The sequence below is a fragment of the Ovis canadensis genome, chromosome 12 (genome assembly GCF_042477335.2).
Source record: "Ovis canadensis isolate MfBH-ARS-UI-01 breed Bighorn chromosome 12, ARS-UI_OviCan_v2, whole genome shotgun sequence".
Lineage (NCBI taxonomy): Eukaryota > Metazoa > Chordata > Mammalia > Artiodactyla > Bovidae > Ovis > Ovis canadensis.
In genome coordinates, this window is record NC_091256.1 from 91,576,413 (window position 1) to 91,595,349 (window position 18,937).

At 65.6% G+C, this 18,937-nt stretch overlaps 1 protein-coding gene across 2 annotated transcripts in view; it reads right to left on the reverse strand.

The window, feature by feature from the left end:
* Positions 1 to 18,937, reverse strand: part of NAV1 (neuron navigator 1) — a 195,302-nt gene that overhangs the window by 117,505 nt on the left and 58,860 nt on the right. For both annotated transcript variants that reach the window (XM_069545079.1, XM_069545078.1), the window contains exons 3-4: positions 18,795 to 18,898; positions 4,806 to 5,591 (exon numbers count right to left, since the gene is read on the reverse strand). In XM_069545079.1, coding sequence (XP_069401180.1) covers positions 4,806 to 5,591; positions 18,795 to 18,898 — 890 coding nt within the window. The remainder of the gene's footprint in view (positions 1 to 4,805; positions 5,592 to 18,794; positions 18,899 to 18,937) is intronic.

Genomic DNA, 18,937 nt, shown 5'->3' on the forward strand with positions numbered 1-18,937 from the left:
CGCAGAGGGCTGACCAGCCTTCCAGGGGCTTCTGTGACCGAGCAAGGCCTGGCTGCTGGGGCCAGGGAGCTGTGCCTGGCCCCCCACCTTCCCATGTGGGAGAGGGCAGGCCCTGGGGACATCGAACCACCCGGGTAATGCAGACGCGGGGGGAGGAGGTCGGCCAGCACACATGGAAGCCCAAGGCATCCATATGCCCCTGGCCGGCCGTCACAGGCCCCCAGGCTGAGGGGACGCTGTGGGAAGGACCCCCAGATCTGCCAGGTGCTGGGCTGCAGATGCTGCCAGGAGGTGGGGTCCAGGCGGGGGCTGGGCTCCCTGGGGCCCAGGAAGCGGAGGGGACCGTTCGGCCCCTCCCCTGTGAGTCTCACTCCAAAAGACAAGACAGGGAAGGGAGAAAGACGGGAGGAGACGCGCGCAGTTACCCGAGAGGCAGCAGGACTGACCTGTGAGGACCCAGGGGCCCGTCTGTGTCCCCACGCCAGTGGAGGTTCTCCGGAGACAGAAGATTGGCTCCGTGCCCTTTCCAACAACGAGTGCTTTCCAGGAAAATGAAGTAGTGAGCCCTCTGTCACCGGGAGTGTGCTAACAGAACACCTACCTGCCTACGATGCTACGAGGGAGTAATTTCGGCTTCAGGGGGGTGGCTCCACCACACGACGCTCACTGTGTGTTCTGAGTCCCAGGGAGGGAGGCAGGGGCTCCTTCCTCCCGCCGTGAGGGGCGGGGTTGCAGAGCAGCAGGGATGAGCCTGGTCAGCCCAGGACTGACTCTCCCTGGAGCCCCCTCGCACAGTGCACCCCCAGCCCCCAGCAGAGGCTGTGAGCCGCAGGCATGTGCGTGGAGGGAGCACTGGGGCGGGGTGGGGCTGGAGGTCTGCAGAAGAGAGAGCCGCTGGTGCTGGTGGCGGGGGGGTTGCGGGGACAGGGCAGCTGTGCCGCAGTGCACGTCAGCTGGGGAGGGGACACGGGCCAGAAGCGAGAAAGCAGCCCGTGACTCCGGGCGACCTGATCCTACTCCACCTTAGACGCTCCCCCGGGGAGCCTGGGCCTGGGGTGGAGACTCTGATCACCACTCTGCCAGGAGCTCCAGGCACTTTCCTCCACGTGTGCTCGTCCTCAGGGCAGAGCAGCGGCCAGGAGCCCTCCTTGGCCCATCCGCTCGCCTCAGCCACAGAGCAGGGCCGGCAGCAGCTGGAGCAGGGAGGCCCAAAGGGCAGGAGCAGGGCCCGGGAGGAGTGGACCTGGAGGAAGGGTCCCGCCAGCTGCCCCTGACGACGCGGGGCTCCCCGAGGCTCTGCGAGCCTGGGAGCATCGGGCCCCCCCCCTCCGCTCGGAGCTGGGAGGACTCCCCAGAACTCTCCACCCGCCCAGTGTGGTGAACAAAAAGGAAAAGCTCCGCTGGAGAAGGCGGTTCCCTCCCCCTATTCACGAGTCCCTGAATGCAGCCTCTAGAGTAAGCCCCGCCCCCTGAGACACCCCACATCAACCCACTGGCTTAGAGACACAATTTCCTGACTTCCTTCCCCTGCTCTGCTTGGCCAGCGCCTCCAAGGGCCTAGCCGTTGTCATGGCAACCCCTCACGTGGGTCCAGACGCCTTCCAAGGAGGTGGGAGCAGGAAACCCAGCTGTCCGGGCTCCTCAGCACCTGGAGGGCTGAGAAGGGGGTGCCTCCAAGGGAGTCAGCCGCTGGCCGACTGGAGGTCGGGATGGGGCTGCGTGTGCACTGTTAGCACCAGCTCTCAGGCCGGGGGGTGTCGTCAAGGTCTGCTGGCCTCAATCTGTGCCCCTCCCCGGTCCTGACCCTGAGGGGAGCACCCTTCCCAAGTGGGGAACCTGAACCGCAGAGGAGGCCCCGGAGCTCAGAACGCCTGCACAGGGCGGCAGACTGCAGACTCCCAGCGGTCCCGCCCCAGGCTGGCTCTGACCTTCGCCTGGGAGGTCGGGACCCTGGAGGAGCCTGCGGTGGACTGCCCACCAGGGCCCAACGGCATCTGAGCCCTACGATGGGCCCCTTTCCTCCAGATGCTCACCCCCCCAGCCTTCCAAGTTTCCAGGCCTTCCCAGTGGGACCCTCGTTCTTTGGCAGCTCCCAGAGAAAGGGAAGGGCAGGGCGCCTGCTTGGACCATCTGGGCCCCAGCTGACTTCTGGGAAGCCATGATCAGCTTTCATTCCCTTTCGTTCCAGAAAGGCTCTCATGTGGGGCTGCCTCCCCAGGAGCTGGCTGGGCAGCTCCCGGGGTCTGGGATAGTCCCAGGGTGGGCGTGTCCCGACACTGAGCTCACAGTGTGGAACCTGTGTCTCACCACCACCTGGAGGTGCCTGACAACCCAGGCACCTCCGTGGGCTCCGGGGTGCCCCTACCCCACTCGCAACAGCGGCTGTGCCTGGGGTCACCTGCTCCTCCCACGCCCCCCACCCCCTCTTCAATGCCCTGCTCCCCTGGGGCAGTCAATCCATCAGCCCCACCTGCGGTCAGTCCAGGACGTTTGCCCCACTGTCCACTCTCCCCCACCAGCTCTGCCGTGATCGGTCTGGGGGCCTGTGCCCAGCATATAGAGGTTGGCCAGACCGCTCTTCACCTGCCGACCCCCTTCCTTCCATCAGGCCCCCTACGCAGACCTGTGACTCAGGGATCCGCAGATTCCGCCTCCCACCACGGGCTCAGGGTGACTCCCAAGAGGCTTCTGCACCCCAGGCCAGGCTCTGACCCTCCATCTCCCGACCGCCCTCCTCTCTGAGACAGGCGGGTGCTCAGCCCTGCTCTCTCCGCACGCCCCTCCCCCACCAGTTTCAGGACCGTGTCAGCGTCTCTGTGGTCACCGTCTCTTGAGAAGGGCCTCGCCCAGGCAGCCCGGTCCTGGGCAGTTCGGGGACTCGCAGGCCTGGGGAGCCCTGACCTTGAAAGGGGGGCTTGCCCTCTGATCGCCTGTCCCTTCCCTCCTCCAGACAGGCTAACCATCCCCTGCCCTGTCCCACCCCCCTCAGCCCGACACCTCTCAGCCCCGCGCCTCCTCTGCCTCAGTCACAACTCAACCGCCCCTTTTCCAAGGGGCCGAGGCAGGGCTTCACCTCCCAGGCCCTCTCCTGCACCCCATTTTCTCCACAGCCCTCCTTTCGGCCTGGAATTACTTGCTTTTCTCCTTGATCACCCGTCTCGCCCCTTTAGACTGTAAGCTCTTTGCGGGCAGCGCTCGGCACCGGGTGGGGGATGACCTGGCCCCTCGACTTTCGCCGCGACCCGTGCCCCAAGGGTCCCTGCAGAGGCCAGGCCTGCAAGGCCCCCGCGCCTCCTGCTTTGCGGGTGTCCAGCCTGGTAGCCCACTCCAGTGTTCTTGCCTAGAGAATCCCAGGGACGGGGGAGCCTGGTGGGCTGCTGTCTATGGGGTCGCATAGAGTCGGACACGACTGGAGCGACTTAGCAGCAGCAGCCGCCCCCCTCCCCCCCCACTGCAGAGCCCGTATGCGGCCTCCTTCGCAAGCCCCTGAATCCAAACCCGCCCTGCCGGGGGTGCGGCACCCCGGCCCAGCAGGCCCTCGGGGTCCCGGGAAGGTCGCGGCCAACCAGTCCTTGCAGCGCGGCCTCCCCCGGCCGCCGGCCGAGCCCCCGCCCGCCCCCACGCGCCCCGCCGCGGCCTGTCCGTCACGAGGGCCGCAGCCCGCCGGCCCCGCCCCCGCGCGCGCGCGGACACGCCCCTCCGCAGCCCCCGGCCGAGCGGGCCGCTCGCGGGGACCCAGGAAGCCGGGTCCCTCAGCCCGGGGGACCACATCCCCGCCGCCACCGCAGCGAGTCCGCGGAGCGCCGGCGGCCTCCAGCCCCGGGCCTCGTCGCTGTGCTCCCGGGCACGGCCATGCCGGCCCCCGGGGGCACACCTTGCCCCGCGCCTCGCGACTGCCTCCCCCCAGGGCGCCGCGTCCCGGGAGAGCGGGCGCAGCCTCGGGCCTGCTCCGGGTTTGCCGCGCAGGCTCCTCAGGTCGGAGAACAATGGAGCAGCTCTCCGCGCCGCCTCCGCCAGCGAGCTTTGTTCCTCCCCCCGCCCGGCCGGCCCCCGTTAGGCGAAAGAATAAGGCCTCCCGGTCAGCGGGGAGTCTCCGCGCGATCCCCAGACCTCACCCACGCGCTGAATAGCGGGGGTGGGGTGGGGTGGGGTTGGGGTGCGGGCCACAGCCGGGCCGAGGCACAGAACGCGCGTCCAGATGCGCGCAGCTGGCTGCCCGCCGGCCCCCAGGCCCCAGGAGCGTCTCCCGGCCAAAACACCCACACCCGGGAAATCCGACGCGCGCTCCCGCCGGGGATGCACAGAGGAAGCGGAGCCTCAAGGCTGCTCCGCGGCGGAACAGCGCTCACCTCTGTCCCGCCACATCTGGCCTCTACCCCAGCTCCCGCCCGGCGCTCCCCCGGCGATGTGCTCCAGCCCAGAACAGACCACGACGCGGCTGTGGTCTCCACCAGCCCCCAGATTTTGCCAGATGAGGACGCTAGGCTTTAAGATTGCAGGAAGCTGATGGGCCCTATCTCTGAGACGCTAAGGCCGGCACCTCATTGTCCAACCTCACCTCTGACAGGCCAGCGGCGAGCCGGGGCTCCGGCCCGGGGACATCCATACCTACCGAGGCGCACTTCGGCCACATGCACCCGGGGATGGGCCAGTCGGGCACATTTGGGCGCAGCGTCCCGGCACAGCCCGCCTGGGGTCCGCAGAGCCCCGCAGCGGGGAAGGGGCAGCGGAGAGAGGCTGCTCCCCCCACACCTTCCGCGGCAGCGCAAGGGGAACGACAGGGGCGGGGCGGGCCGCGGACTCACCCAGCACCTGGCTGAAGAGCAGCTGCTCCAGGTCTCCCAGCACGGTCACCACGAGCTCGGGGTCCACCTTGAGGAAGGCGCGCTCCTCCTGGCCCTTGGCGGTGGGCGCTGGTCCGGAGCCCTTCTGCGCCTTGGCCTTGCTGGAGAGCAGCTCGTCGTCCGACTTGGCGTCGTCGCTCACGGCCGCCTCGGGAGCTTTGCTGAGCGGTTTGACCTCGGCGTAGGGGCCGCGCGGGATCCGGCTTGGCTTCCCCAGGCTGGGCGCGAGCGGGGCCAGAGGGGTCTTGGCGCCGCCCGCCGGGCCGCCCTTGGCCTGGAAGAGCGAGTGCTCGGACTTGGACAGCGTCTTGGACATCAGCGGAGCCTCGCGGGCCTTGGGGCCGCCCTTGCCCGAGCCCTTGGGCGCCTTGGCCATGTCGTCGCTCCACTCGGGCTCATACAGCTGCGTCTTCTTCTCCGAGTCCGTGAGGAACGAGAGGTTGGTGAGCGACTTCTGCTTGCGCAGGTTGGAGGCGGGCGGCCCGCCGGGGACTCGGCCGTCCGCGCTGCCGGACTTGAAGACCTTGAGCTCCGCCGCGCCGGCCTTGGCCGTGCCGCCGCCGCCGCCGGGCGCCTTGGCGCGCTGGGGCAGCATGGCTCTGCGGTCCGCCGCCGCCTTCCGTCCCGCGCCCCGAGGCTCGTCCGCGCCCTCGCCGCCGCCGCCGCTCAGCTCCACCTCGGGCTGCGCGCTCTTGACGCTGCCGCCCAGCATTCTGCCCGCGAGGAGCGCATGGACGATCGGGGCGTCTGCAGGCACCGGGGGCGGGGGGGGGGGGGCGGGGGAGGGGCGGGGAGGGGGAGGGAAAGGACGGAAGAAACCGCGGAGGAAGGGGGAGGGAGCCGAGGCGCGGGGGAAGAAGCGCGAGGCAGGCGGCGGGGAAGGGAAGAAGCCGGGGAGCGACGGGGCGGGGTCGGGGGGAAAGGGGCGGGGCGGGGGAAAGACAAATTAAAATTTTTCAATCGATCAAAGAGGAACACACGCCCAGAAGCTCGCCGGCGCTCGGAATGCCCGGCGCGGATCCCGGGCCCCTGGCCCGCCGGGCCGGTGGGTCCCGCGGGCCGTGAGCCGCCCGCCAGCGGGAGCGGAGGCTGCGGGCTGCGACTCGGGGCGCAGGAAGGAGGGGGAGGGCGGCGGAGGGGAGGGCTGTGCGCGCGCGCGGAGCTGGGCGCGAGAGTCTATTTCTGGCTCGGGAGGGGGTGGTGTCTGCAGCCGAGATCCAGGGGCGGAGGGGTGTGGGGATGAGGGATTCGACCCGGTTTTCTCCTCGCTTTCGGCGCGGAGCGGGCAGGATCTGGGGCACGGAAGGTCCCCTGCCGCGCCCGGGGGGCGGGGGCGGTGGGAGGGTCTGCTGAGGCGGTGGCGGGGGAGTGCAGGTAAAGGGGGCCGAGGCTGGGCGTCTCGGGACCCAGAGAGACAGTGGGCTGAGCGGGCCTGGGGGAGACGCTGGGAGGGGCGGAGAAGCCGTGTCGGGGCGCCGGCTCCCCGCCCCCACGTCTGGGGCGCTCCCGCCCCACCTCCCGTCCTCTGCGAGGCTCAAGGCTGCCCTCCTGAGGTGGGGACGCCTCCGGAGGACGGGGCCGGGGGCGGCTTGGAGAGACCGGTCTCGCGGACTGGGGAGGGGCCTCCGGGCGCTGGAGAAGGGGGCCGATCTCGGTGTCCGGGTCTGACTGCGTGACCTTGTCAAAGTCACTGCAGCCCTGGATCCCCGGGACTGTAGTACCGGCCTCAGAGTTAAAGGGACTGGACCTGGGAAGAGCTCCATCAAACCCAGGGCATCAGGACCAGTTGGCCCTGGCCTCTCTCTCACCTGCCCGAGCAGTGGTGGGGGCTGCAAAGCCAACAAAAAGATGTTTTCCTAGCCGCCCCCACTGGCTGCAGGAAGAGGGCAGTGTGCAGGGACCGTCCTGGCCCTCAGGAGACGTGGCACTGCCCACCCTCCCTGGCCTCCCTGGTCAGGACTAAGTGGCCTGAGCAAACAGTCCTCAGGCGGGAGAGAGAGGGACGGGAGAAAGAGGGGGCCCTGGGAGGCACCCCATCCCCACCTTCCATCTCTGCAGCCCCAGGCACCCCCAGACCCTGAGGCTCCTGCTGTCGCCCTCCTGGCCCTCTCTCGCTTGCTTGCTCAGCTCAAGGCTCAGCCTGCCTGTGCCAGAGGCACTTGTGTTCCTGTTTGTCCCCCCACCCCCACCCCGCCCCCCGCTGGCTCCCATGCTCAGATGGAGCTTGTCTCCCAGCACCTTGGTGGCGTGGGTTTGGAGGCCCGAGTCTGGGGCTCCGGGCCTGCTCCCTGCATGTCTCCTGGGTGCTGGCAGGGTCCCAGGGCCTGACCCAGACACGTAAAGCCTGCAGGTCCAAGGCCTGTGGCAGCGTGGATGTGCTGGCCACAGACGGCTCAAGCAGAAGGGCGTTTGCTGAGAGACGTGGACCCTTGACTGGGCCTTGGAGAAACAGAGAAACGTGGCAGCGCTGGCCTCGGGAGCTCAGTGTTCGGCAGAACCCGCAGAATGACGAGCGCGACTCGGACTAGGTTGCCCCTGTTCCTGGGAAACAGCACCCAGCCCAGCGGCGTGTCCCATGCAGGCGGACAGAGGTGTACAGTGCTCTTCCCAGGAGGACCGAGGGGGCTCTGAACCCGGGGGCAGGCCCCCCGTCACCCTGCTGCTGTGACCCCAAACTCCAGCACATACTTGGGCGGTCCCCAATACATGTGAGTGGGCGTGGCAGGTGGGAGGATGCGTGAAGGAACTCTCGGAAGCTTTCTGGAGTAGGATCAGCCTAAGTAGGGAAGGGTTCAGACCAGGGGGCCAGGGAGCTGGAGGTGGGGGTGCCCATCAGTGGGTGCGAGTTCACTAGATGATCAGAGGGCACCGCGCAGTCGGGCCTCCGGGCCTGCGCAGAGGAGGACGCTGGTCAGAAGGTCTTTCCCCCCCCACCCCCGGGCACACGGGAAACATGTGCTCAAGCCCAGACCCTTCCAGCTGGAGGATGGGACTCAGTGCCACCGTCGGCACCAAAGGTCTGGGTGACAAGCCCGCCCTTCCCCGACACAAGCCACTTTTCCTGAAATCACAACAGCCTCCCAAGTCCCCCGCCTCACTCAGAAGTCTTCTCCAGCCTGCACACACACAGCGAATTCAGTCATGAGGGGGTCTCACTGTCCCTGAAACCAGCAGCTCGAGAGTCTGGGGACACTGCTCCCTGCTGCCCAGGTGGCTGTGTTTGCACACAGGGACTCCGACTCCTCCGAGGCGGCCGGGGGCGGCCTGGCTGCCCCCTGCCGGGTTGGCGCTGTGGCCCGTCCCAGCCTGGGTGCCACTGTGGACAGAGGCCCTCCTGCGTGCCAGTCGGTCCGACCAGCATCTCTGCACCCTCTCTGTGGGCCCGCTCCTCCCTGCCTGGTCTGGCCCCGCTCCGGCTGTGGCTCTGCCCGTGCCCTCCTGGTCTTGGTGCCCCCTGCCCAGGCCTGAGCCCCTTCCTCTCGGCTGCCCTAACTCGCTCACTGGCTCCTGGGTCTCCGCCTGGTCCCGGCCCCTCTCTCTCTTCCCGTGTCTCCTCTCAAGAGGCATCATATGACCTGGACCCCGAATCTGTACCCTTCCCTCGATAATCGGCTCCTGAAATCTCACCTTCTTCCAGAAGAGAGTGTTTTCCAGGAAGGACACACGAGCCCACCTCCCCCTCCCTCTGCGTGAAGCACCGCCTGTCAGTCTACAAGATGGAAGACACTTCTGCATCGTCTCCTGGGCCAATTCAGTGCTGAGTCTGCGGGCTGGTCCTCGTCTGTCCGCCCACCCCGCTTCCCCTGCCCCTCTCTGAAGGGGCTCGCCACGGCCGTGGGGAGGTCCCTTTAAAGCATCCTCCTGGGACTCACATTCGCTCCCTCCCTCCGCTCTCTCCATTCCTTTCACGGCTGCTGACTTTCCCACCAGCCTGCACTGCAGCGGGAGCGCTCGCTGCCGTGGCAACAGCCATTCCAGCATCAGTCGATAAAGCCAATACGTGCAGAGTGGCTCCTAAAAAGAGGCTCCTGCCCTGTCTCGCACGCCAGTGCCAGCCCGGGGCCCTCCCAGCCTCTCCCCACTCAACAGGCCGAACAGCCGGGCGGGGCCACGGAGAGGGGCTGTGTGGGAGGCAGAGGCCCAGCTGGGTGGGGAGTGGATGCGGACGGTGTGGTGGCCTGTGGAGGGGACTGGGCCCTGTGCAGCCTCCAGAGGGGACGTGGGAAGGAGGCTGATTTGCAATCATGATGGCCCCCCGTCTCCAGGCCCCCAGACCACTCATCCTCACCCTGCTCTCGGCCAAGGCACGGCAGCCTCTCCAGTGGGGGTGGGGTCAGTGGGCTGACCGCATCTGCTGACCAATACTGTAGAGCTATTTGAAGAACAGAGACACGAGCCCACGGCCAGGGACAGGCACATGGTGTGACGCTCTGTCCCCCACCGGTGACCGGAAACCACATGCCCTGCCCCTCCATCTGAGAGAGGGTCTCTGCTGGGAAGGGGGCCAGGATGCCTCCACCCGACTGACCTTGAGGGTCACCTTGGGAGAAGGGGGACTCAGGTAGGGGAGTGGGCAGGTGAGTGCACGCTCTGCTGCTCGACGGCTGAGGGCTGAGCAGAGGGGCCGTCCTCTCCGCTCCTGCGCCCACCGTCGGGACCTGGGGGGCCTGCCCTGCCTTTTAGGGGGCCCTGCCGGCCCCTGTGCTGAGCTCAACCCCTCCCAACTCCCCGCCTCTGTGGAAAGCCCTGCAGCCACTGAGCCCTTGTCCTTCTGCCCTTGTCTCCACCGCATCACCACGCCCTGTGTCTTTCCCCTTCAGCAGGGACTTTCTGAGCGCACAGAGCACACCCATGGGCAGGCTGCAGGCCGCGCGGGCGGCGGGCGGCACAGCAGAGTCTCCTATACGATGGACGGCCTGCCCCTGCCCCTCACACCCGCCCAGCACCTCCGAAGCCCGCCCCGACAGGCGCTGGGATGCGCCGGGGAAATGCAGATGGAAGCGTTTTCTCCTGCGATGTCCAGTTAAACAGGAGGAACACATGACGGGCAGGAGGCTTAGCTGCTGAGAAGTGCTGAGGAGAAGGGACAGACCCGCATGGGGAGCGCGAAGCAGCTGAGGGCAGGGGCGAGCTTGTGGCTGGGTGACCCAGGGAGGCTGTGCTGAGGAAGCACGTTTGAGGAAAGCTCCAGAGAGGGCTCAGTCTCTGGGTGTCTGGGGAAGACTCTTCCAGGCAGTGGCTATAGTCTGTACAAAGACCCAAGGGCAGGGTGTGCCTGGTGTGCCTGGCCGACTCTGGGCACGCGCTGAAGCCATAGGGATTTGCCACTGGAGCAGAAGTGGGCCTGTGAAAGCGAGGGGGCCTAGACCACTCAGGGGACTGCAGCCTGCATGGCTCTGGGCTCAGGGCTGCCGTGAGTCAAGGTCGGGAAGCCCTTGGGAGAGACGACTAGGCCCTCTGTTCCCCAGCCCTTCCTGCGGCCACAGGCCCTCCTCTGCACGCCTCTCCTGACTCCCTAAGCACTTTTCTGCAGCCGATGTGATAATTTTCTGGCATCCCATCAGCAGGCTTCATCCACCGATCTGTGATTCCCGAGGATCCACCCTCGGCTGGTCTACCGACCATGAGCTTTTCCCAGAACCCACCACCGCCCTTTGCACACAGCGGGCTCTCGGGAATACTTGGAGAATGACGAGCAGCGGAGTGAACGGGTGTGTGACTCAGAGCAGATGTGTGCGGCTGTCAATAGCGGTGACCTCTGGTGCCCGTGGTGAGAGACAGCGCAGCTGGGCCGGAACGGCAGCCGGGCCCGGGACGGCTCCCAGCCACACCTTCCCTCGGTCCCTGCAGCCCTGGGCCCGGGGGGCCAGCAGTCCCTCTCCCCGCCCCTGCGGGAAGCTCCCGTCCTTGTGACCTCAAGACGAGTCACAGCTGAGACCTTCTCCTTCCCCGTCTCTGCGCTGCATACCTCAGGGGCCTCAGGCACAAGTGGGCAAGACGTCCTCACGTCCCCTCCTGCACCAGGCAGTCCCGCCCTCCAGGGTGGGTGGACTGCTTCCTACTAGAGGAGAAAAGCAGCCGGTGGACGCAGTGATCCAGCGTGGGAGCCCCAGGTGGCTCACACCTTGTGCAGGGAGCCCTCCCAGACTGACCCACTCGCTTCCTCCCAACCTCAGCTTTCCAGGGCTTGAGACATTTCTGTGGACTCTGTGGGGCCCTGGCTCAGCCCCCTGGCCTGGGGGCTCCCTGAACTTTTGGGTTGGGGGTTTGCTCATGGGCTCAAGGTCACCGGTGGGGGCCCAGAAGAGAGGTTTGCTGTCCGCCTGTGTTGGAAGATGGGGCCCAGGAAACGGAAGGCCAGGGGTGGAGCCGGGGCCGCGGTCCCCGTGTGCCTCTGGCCCGGCGTCTTGGGGAGGACTGCTGGAGGGTGGGGTGCCCCTGCTCCTGGTAACGCCCCTTCCTGGGCCAGCACGCCACTGGGGGGGTGAGCCTGCCGTTGTGTGATGGGGGGGCCGGGCCAGGGAGGCCCCAGAGTCCCTGGAGGGCCGGGCTCTCCTGGGCTGGGAAGGTGCAGGCCCCCACCTCAGGGGCTGGCTGCTCAGGGTGTGCAGACCTCCAGGATGGGGACCGTAGCCAGAGGGCTGCTGACCTGGGAGGGAAGGTGACTCTGTCTCCCGGATGATCGCCACGTGTCCTGACCCCGGGCTAGAACACGGCCCTCCGCTCCTCAGTGGGGGCGCCCGGCATGCACAGCCAGACACTGGGGGCTCCCCTCCTCCTCTGAGCAGACACCCGGGACCCCCCCATAAAGCCAGAACCCCACGACGGTGGGCAGAAGTGTGCAGCTCTGACTCGGTGACCCGACGGCCTCCCAGGGAAGGACTGTCCCCCCCTGCCGACCCTGGTTATCGGCCACCGTGGAGGGCAGTGCCAACCAACAGGCAGGCTCGGAGCTTGGCTCTGCTGCTCTCCTACCCATCCTCTGGTCCAGGCTGAATCCCATCTGTATCTGCTCTTCTTCCCAATGCCTTCTCGTATATGAATTCAACTCCAATTCACCCTTCAAGGCCCAGCCTCAGGGCCGCCTCCTCTAGGAAGCCTTCTTTGACTACATCCCACACTGATCTTGAACTTTCTTCTCTACCTGTTATAGTCGGGGGGCGGATAGACAAACCATGCCCAGTCATATCCAAGGCAGAGAGGTCCTTTCCCTCCAGCTAAATTGTAAGCCCTCCATTACAGACTGTATGTTGACATCCCCCCAAATTCACAAACTGAAACTGATCCCCAGTGTGACCTGCATGAAGATAGTGCGTTTGGGAGGTCATCAGGTCACAAGGGCGGGTCACTTGTGCCTTATAAGTAGAGGCACCAGGGTGCTTGCTTCCTCTGATGTGTGTGGACACAGCATGAAGACGGTTGTCCCCAGGATGAGAGCTCCCACCAGGAACTGAAACGGCGAGCACCCTGACCTTGGACTTCCCAGCCTCCAGACCCATGAGAAATACCCTTCTGCTGTTGAAGCTGCCTGGGCCGACTGCGCCTCTCCTCCGTGGCAGTCAGCAAGGGCCGTGGGTGCCCATGAGCCTCGGGCCAGGGGTCTCACTGCCGCCTGGCAGCTGCTGCTGCCAGGGACCCCCGAGACATGGGGTGGGCGTGTCCCATCAGCCCCTCCGAATCCGGCGCTGTCACTGCCTCTGTGTGACAGAGAAACGCGCTCGACCAGGACCACCCCGCAGGCTGCTGCGGGGTCAGGACTGGCGCACAGGCTGGGCACTCATGCCTGCCCGCCAGCCCTGCTGCTTTGGGGACTGACTGAGCAGTCGCATGTGGTTCCAACAAGTGTGGAGCCCCACAGCAGGAAACCCAGGGTCCTGGTGGGGTTGGACGGGGGGATCCCGCAGCAGGTATGGGCCTCGGGAAGGGGGCCCCGCCCCTCCTCCCTGTCCAGGCGCCCCTGGGGGCCTGGACGCCCATCCCGCCCGCCTGGAGTCTGCCAGATCCGGGCTGGCAGTCACACTCGCCCTGGCCCACAGAACCCCGGGGGGGCGGTGCGGGGTGGAGGTCTCCTCCTCCATGCTCAGGACCAAGGTCCCTTCATGGCTCAGCCGCAGGACCTCTGTCCTGGGGTCCTGGTCAATTCCGGGGGGGCCTGGCAGCCCTAACCATCCAGGACCCTTGGGGGCTTCCCTATTCTCAAGTGCTGGGGGCTCTGGGTTCCCTTCAGGACTCGCTGCGTGGCCTTAAGACAACGTCTCCCTTCTCTGCACTTTGGCTGGTCAGGACGAGGTCAGCTGGGAGTGGGGGTGGGCTTCCAGCTGGAGGGGAAGGAGGAAGCACCTGATCCAGGACTCAGCCTGGAACTGGACTTGGTGAAGTCAGAGGCCAGCTCCCAGCTGACAGAGACCAGGGCAAGAAGGCGATGCCTCCCATGTGGGCTCGGCTTGTGCGTTACCATGGCAACCGTCCCCCCACACCTGCTGGGCTGTCCATTGCATACTGGGCCCCAGAGGAGCTCCATGAGGCCCAGGCACAGCATCCTGAGACCAGGACCAGCCATCGGTTGTCATAGCAACTGCAGGCTGCAGGGGTGGGGGGTGCGCTGGTGGCAGGAACTCCAGGCAGGAGATGGGGTGGGCGGCGTCTGCTGGCTGTGTGCCGTCGCGTAGGATGGAGACCCGTGAACCGCATGTGTGGGCGTGTCTTCTGTGACCCGTCCACGTAGGGCTGGCTATTCTAAGGCCATTGACCCACAACGCTTAGAGGAGCCTCAAAGACAGCTTTACTCAGTTTTCTGCTTTAGGGCAGAACTGGTGCTCTTACACGGAACCCTATTGCCTCGCTGTGGGCCACGAAACCCAAAAGCCAGATGAAGGAAACACCAGGCCAAACCCAGGTGGTCTGGCAGGCCTGTGATGACCTCACTGCCAACAGAGCAAAACCTGTTAGTCAGTGCTCAGCAACTGGATACAGAAAGTCCATAAACCAACCGTCAGATGCCCAAGTTTTGTGCTGTGAACACGCTCATCTCTCTGGAAGACATATCGTGGGGTCCATCAGGCTCTGAAAGAGGTCACTGATGCCAAAAAAAATTGAAGCCAGCCCCAACAGAAAGGAGACGCCTCCACCGACCTGAGGCTTCTGAGGCTCCGGCTGAGCCAACAAGCCCGCCTCCTCCCATCTGGAGGGACACTCCCTCCCACGCCTCTCAGGTGGCACCTCTCTGCTTTACCGAAGCTTTGTTAGGTTTTAAACGAGGCGTTAAACATAACAGAAGAGTGCAGTGGGGCTCCTATCTCAATGAATGGTACGACCCCTTGGCACTTACAAATCGCCCTGCGGATGCCCAGAATACCCCCAGGAGAGGGGCCAGGCACTCGGCCCTCCCACGTGAGCCTGATCTCATCCCAGGTGCTTCTGTCCTGTACCCCCACCCCCTCAGCTCCGCGGAGGCCCAGCCTCCCAGGGAGGGAGCATGCAGCAAGTTCACGGGGCGCAGCTCCTGCCTGGACTGGGGACCGGCTCCACCCTGGGGCCGAGCCCCTCGGGCTGGAGGTCCCTCCCACTGTGACCTCAGTCATTCTGCCCCCACCCACCCGCCCTCTTCCCTGACCCCGCAGTCATCTTCAGCTCACTCTGAAGCTCCTGGCCGCACCCCGGAGACCCAGGAAGGTGGGGTTTGGATTCCTCTTGCCCCCTGAAGGATGAGCAGGGAATGAATGTTATGACCTGGTGTGGTTCTCAGCCCTTAACCCTCCTGGTCACTGTGTCCAGGTCCCCTCAACTCTCCATGGCATCTCCCAGAGCTCCTTCTGGGTGGGCTGCAGGCTGCCTGCTCATGGGGAGTCTCTCGGCGGGGACCCTAGTCCTCTCCCCATGGTGGGTGGGGAGCTGTAGGTGGCGGATGCTGCAGACCCATTCCGTGGTGCCCAGGGAGGGGCTGAAGCCTCACCCGTCACTGGCTGGGAGGGCTCTTTATCCACCCAGCCTCCCCAGAAGCTGGGAAGAGGACTGGCCTGCCTCTGCTGGGGTGCGGAAGGGGCGGGAGGTGCAAAGCCCTGTGAAGCTGAGTCTTCAGGACAACCCCGGAGGTGAGGTCTTTCTGCCAGTCACAGAAGGACGGATGGTGGTGAGGATCTACCAGACAGCCCCCACCCCAGCTAGGACTCCTATCTGTCCTCCTGCTCCCTTGAAAACTGTCCCAGGGTTGGACAGAGCAGTCTGGTCTGGAGAGACCACAAGTGACCTGGCCCACCCCCACTCAGTCAGCCCCCTCACCCTTGGGATCCACCCACAGCCTGCAGAGGAATCAGCGCCAGTTCATCTGAGGCCAGAGGTTGGATTTCAAAGTCATGCTGGGAGGCGCCGAGGCCAGGACAGGCAGGCACGGAACACAGGGGCCAGGCTGCGGCCTCCAGGAAGACCACGGCGGGCAGGGAGAACCTTCCCTCCCACCATCCTCTCCCACACTGAAGAGGGGCGCTGCTCGGTCTCAGGGGGGTTCCCAAAACCAGAGCCCTGCCCTTGCTTGCTGGGATGGCCGCACACTCCAGAGCTGGGGCTTCACCACGGGGCCTCCATGCAGCTTGTGTGCAGTCGTACAGGCTGGACACTGCACAGGTCCGTGGGCACAGAAGCCCCACAGGGCAACGTTTGGGCCTGTTTCGTCCCTGGATGAACCCAAGCGTCTGGAGCAGGGCCTGACTGTACTCGGTGCTGAATAAAAATTGGTTCACTGGGTATAACTCTCTGGAGGTGGATAACACAGAGCCCCGTGTTCTTGGCCAGAACAGGAAACAGGGAAGCCAGGCCTTGCCTACCCTGTATTCATGGGTGCAAACACCTGAGAACCCCTGACGTGCCTTCTAGAGTGGGAGTGGTCTGGGGGCCCGAGCTGCCTGGCCTCTGCTGCTTCTGACCCTCCACTGAAATGGGCTGAACCCCCTGCCTGGAGACAAGTCCCATCCCAGAATCCCCAGGTTCCTCCCTCCCCCCAAAGAAACCGAGTCCAGATCCCTCGAGTTTTCCGTCCCTCCTCCCCGCCGGCTTCCTTAGTGACCTCATTGCTCCAGCCTCTCCCTCCCTAACCCTCCCCAAGCCAGGCTCCACCTCACTGGCCGTTTCACAGCTGTCCAGCCTCCTGGGGCGCCCAGGACCCGGAATGTCCCCCGCAACCCTGCAGCGAGGTCACGGCTGGGATGGCCTAGAGTATGACCTCTGAAGGCTGGGCTCCAATCCTGGCTGGACCACCTTGGGATGTCTCCACCTCCTGCCCAGCCATCTGGAAGGTGGGCACCTTAGGAGCATGCGCCCCCCCCCCCCTCAGTCTGGTGGGTACCTTAGGAGCACGCCCCGTCCCCTAGTCTGCCCCACCAAGCTGAAGCAGCAGGTCAGCACGCGCTGAGCAGCTCTGTGTGCTGGGCTTCTCAGGGCTTTGCGCGGGTGTCATCACGGAGGCACAGGGAGGCCAGGAACCAGCCCAAGGCTGCACAGCCAGCAAAGGCAAGGCTGCGATGCCCAGCGGGGCCCTGGGTCCCCACCTCCATATCCCTCCGGCCCCATGGAAGCCCTGCCCCCGAGATCACAGCCCCCACCGCCTGCCTGGAACATGGGCTGTGCTTCCCGTCGATTGTCCGTGCATCCTCTCTTTACAGATGGCTGGGACACACGCCCGGCCTCAAAGTCCCCAGAGGGTGGGAAGGCGTGTGGGAAGGGGGGTTAGCCCAATGCAAGCAAAACAGGCTTGGGGTGCAGAGCCAGTGGCATTCGGGCTGGGTTGGGGCTGGGGAGGGGGGGTGGGGGGACTGTCCCATCGGCGGAGGTGAGGAGAGCCCAGCGGAGCCCAGCACACGGGAAGGCGGGGCCCAGACTCCAGTCCTGGGCAGCCCTTGCTGTGCATCTTCAGACAAACTTTTTGCAGAACCTCTCAGCCCCCTGCCTACAGCAGAGCAGCAGGCCCACGGTGAGGCACGCGCCACGTGCTTACGAACAACTTCGTGGGCAGCACCTGGTGCTGTGCCCTGCACACAGCAGGTGCTCAATAAACAGTGGCTGTCCCCAGCATTTGCTCCTCCCGGGGTCTGGGGAGTTGAGGCAGTGGTCCTGGTCTCAGCTCAGCTACTCATGAACCACAGACGCCACTTTGAGCAGGTTACCCTCCCTCCCTGAGCCTCTCTTCCTGGCGAAAATGAGGCCACATTTCGGTGAGGCTGCCATCTGTTAGGGCAGCCTCACTGTCCATAAGGACTTCCCAGGTAGCGCTAGTCCTGGAGAAACTGCCTGCCAACGCAGGAGATGCCAAGAGGTGCGGGTTCGGTCCCTGTGTGGGGAAGATCCCCTGGAGAGGAAATGGCAGCCCACTCTGGTATTCTTCCCTGGAGAATGCCATGGACAGAGGCGCCTGGCAGGGTACAGTCCATGGACTCGCAAAGAGTCGGACACGACAGAAGTGAGTTAGCGTGCACACACCATCTGTTAGGGCTGTGACCCTCAGCGTCTTTGAGCCCAAAGCCTCTGCAGCCCGGAGACCCAGATCTGGCCTGAGGATCCCGAGAGAGTCTGTGGAGGGTGGCATGTGGCTGCCTGGGAGCCCCAAAGCAGTGTCCCAGCCCCTCCTGCCCTGGGAGGAAGCGCCAGATCTGGGGTTTTCTCTCCTAAACCCACAAGGTGTGAACAACTGAGTGTGGCTTAAAGATAGCGTCAGCTCAACAGGAGAGAGAAACGCAAACCAGCCTCGAGGGAGAGGCTGGGGGCAGAGGCTCGTGCCCCAGTGACACGCGGATGCACGGTGTGGGGGTGAGAACAGAACCTGCCATTCCCTGCCCGCTCAGTACCTGCACACGCACGAAGTGGAAGCAATCACCTGTGCCGATCTTGGGGTGACCCTCCTGTCCTCTCCCACGTGGCCTCATATGCAGGCGCTGGGGACCCCGGCCCTGGCTTCCCAAATCAAGATCCAATGGAGACTCAGGCAATGTCCACATGACAGCAACCAAGGGGCGTGTCAGCAGATGGGACCAGCGCTGGGTCTCCCTGGCACAGCCGGTGGGCGTGTGGAGGGCCGGGGCACTGGCATGGACACCCCCACACTGCCGGGGGCAGACGTGGAAGGAGCAGCTGGTGGTGGACCCATTCAGGACAAACAAAGGCGGCGCCCAGCACCCTGCTTGGGGGCAGGTCGTCATGGAAAGCCTCTCCCTGCTGCACAGAGCGGCTCTGGTGGTTTGTTGGTTGAACGACAACAGTGGTGAGTGCGTGCGGCTCTCCGAACCCCCTTCCCTTCCTCTCATCTCCCTTTCTTCAGGCTCAGAGTACAGCCCCCCCCCCAAAGCATAAGCAGGCCCCAGATCTCTCCCTATCCCATCCATCAAAGAGCCTGGGGTGTCCTTGGCCGAGGTGGACACTGACCACAAGGCAGAGAGCCTTGCCCGCTGCCCAGGAGGCTTGCAGGAGGTGGCGGGCTCTCTTCCTTTGTGAAGGGGCGTCTTTGTGAAGCCCTCCTCGGAAGCTGCCCTGCACCTCTCACCGTGGAGAACCTCGCCTGCCCTCCACCAGACACGGCAGCTCGAGCTGGTGAGGGGCCTGCTGGCCGAGCAGCTTGGGGCTCCCAGATGTAGCTAGCGAGATCTCTCCCCACTCCTGGGCTGGCGATGCCACGCCCTGGCTGTGTGGCACAAGCGTGAGGAAGCCATCACACTGGCAGCTCTGATGTAGAGACAGCCCGCACGGCGTCCTGGTTACCGCGTCCTAACGCCCGCAGGCCTCTGGGGCCAGGGAGCTGGGCTCCTCTAGTCCCCGCTGCGCTCTGACCCCTCGCCCCCAGGGGGAGCCCCGCCCCAGGGGAAGCTCCGCCCCCCGAGGGAGCCCCACCCCCGAGGGAGCCCCGCCCCAGGGAAGCTCCGCCCCTGGAGGGAGCCCCGCCCCCAGGGAGCCCCGCCCCAAAGCACTTACCCCGGCTGGAGAGCTCCTCCTCAGGGCCCCCGCGGGGGCTGGAGTAGCCGTCAGAGGCCCAGCTGCCCTGGCGGAGGGGGCCCGGCTCCGGGTCGGCCTGGACCCTGCAGGACAGAGAACGGGGTCACTCACGGTCACTCACG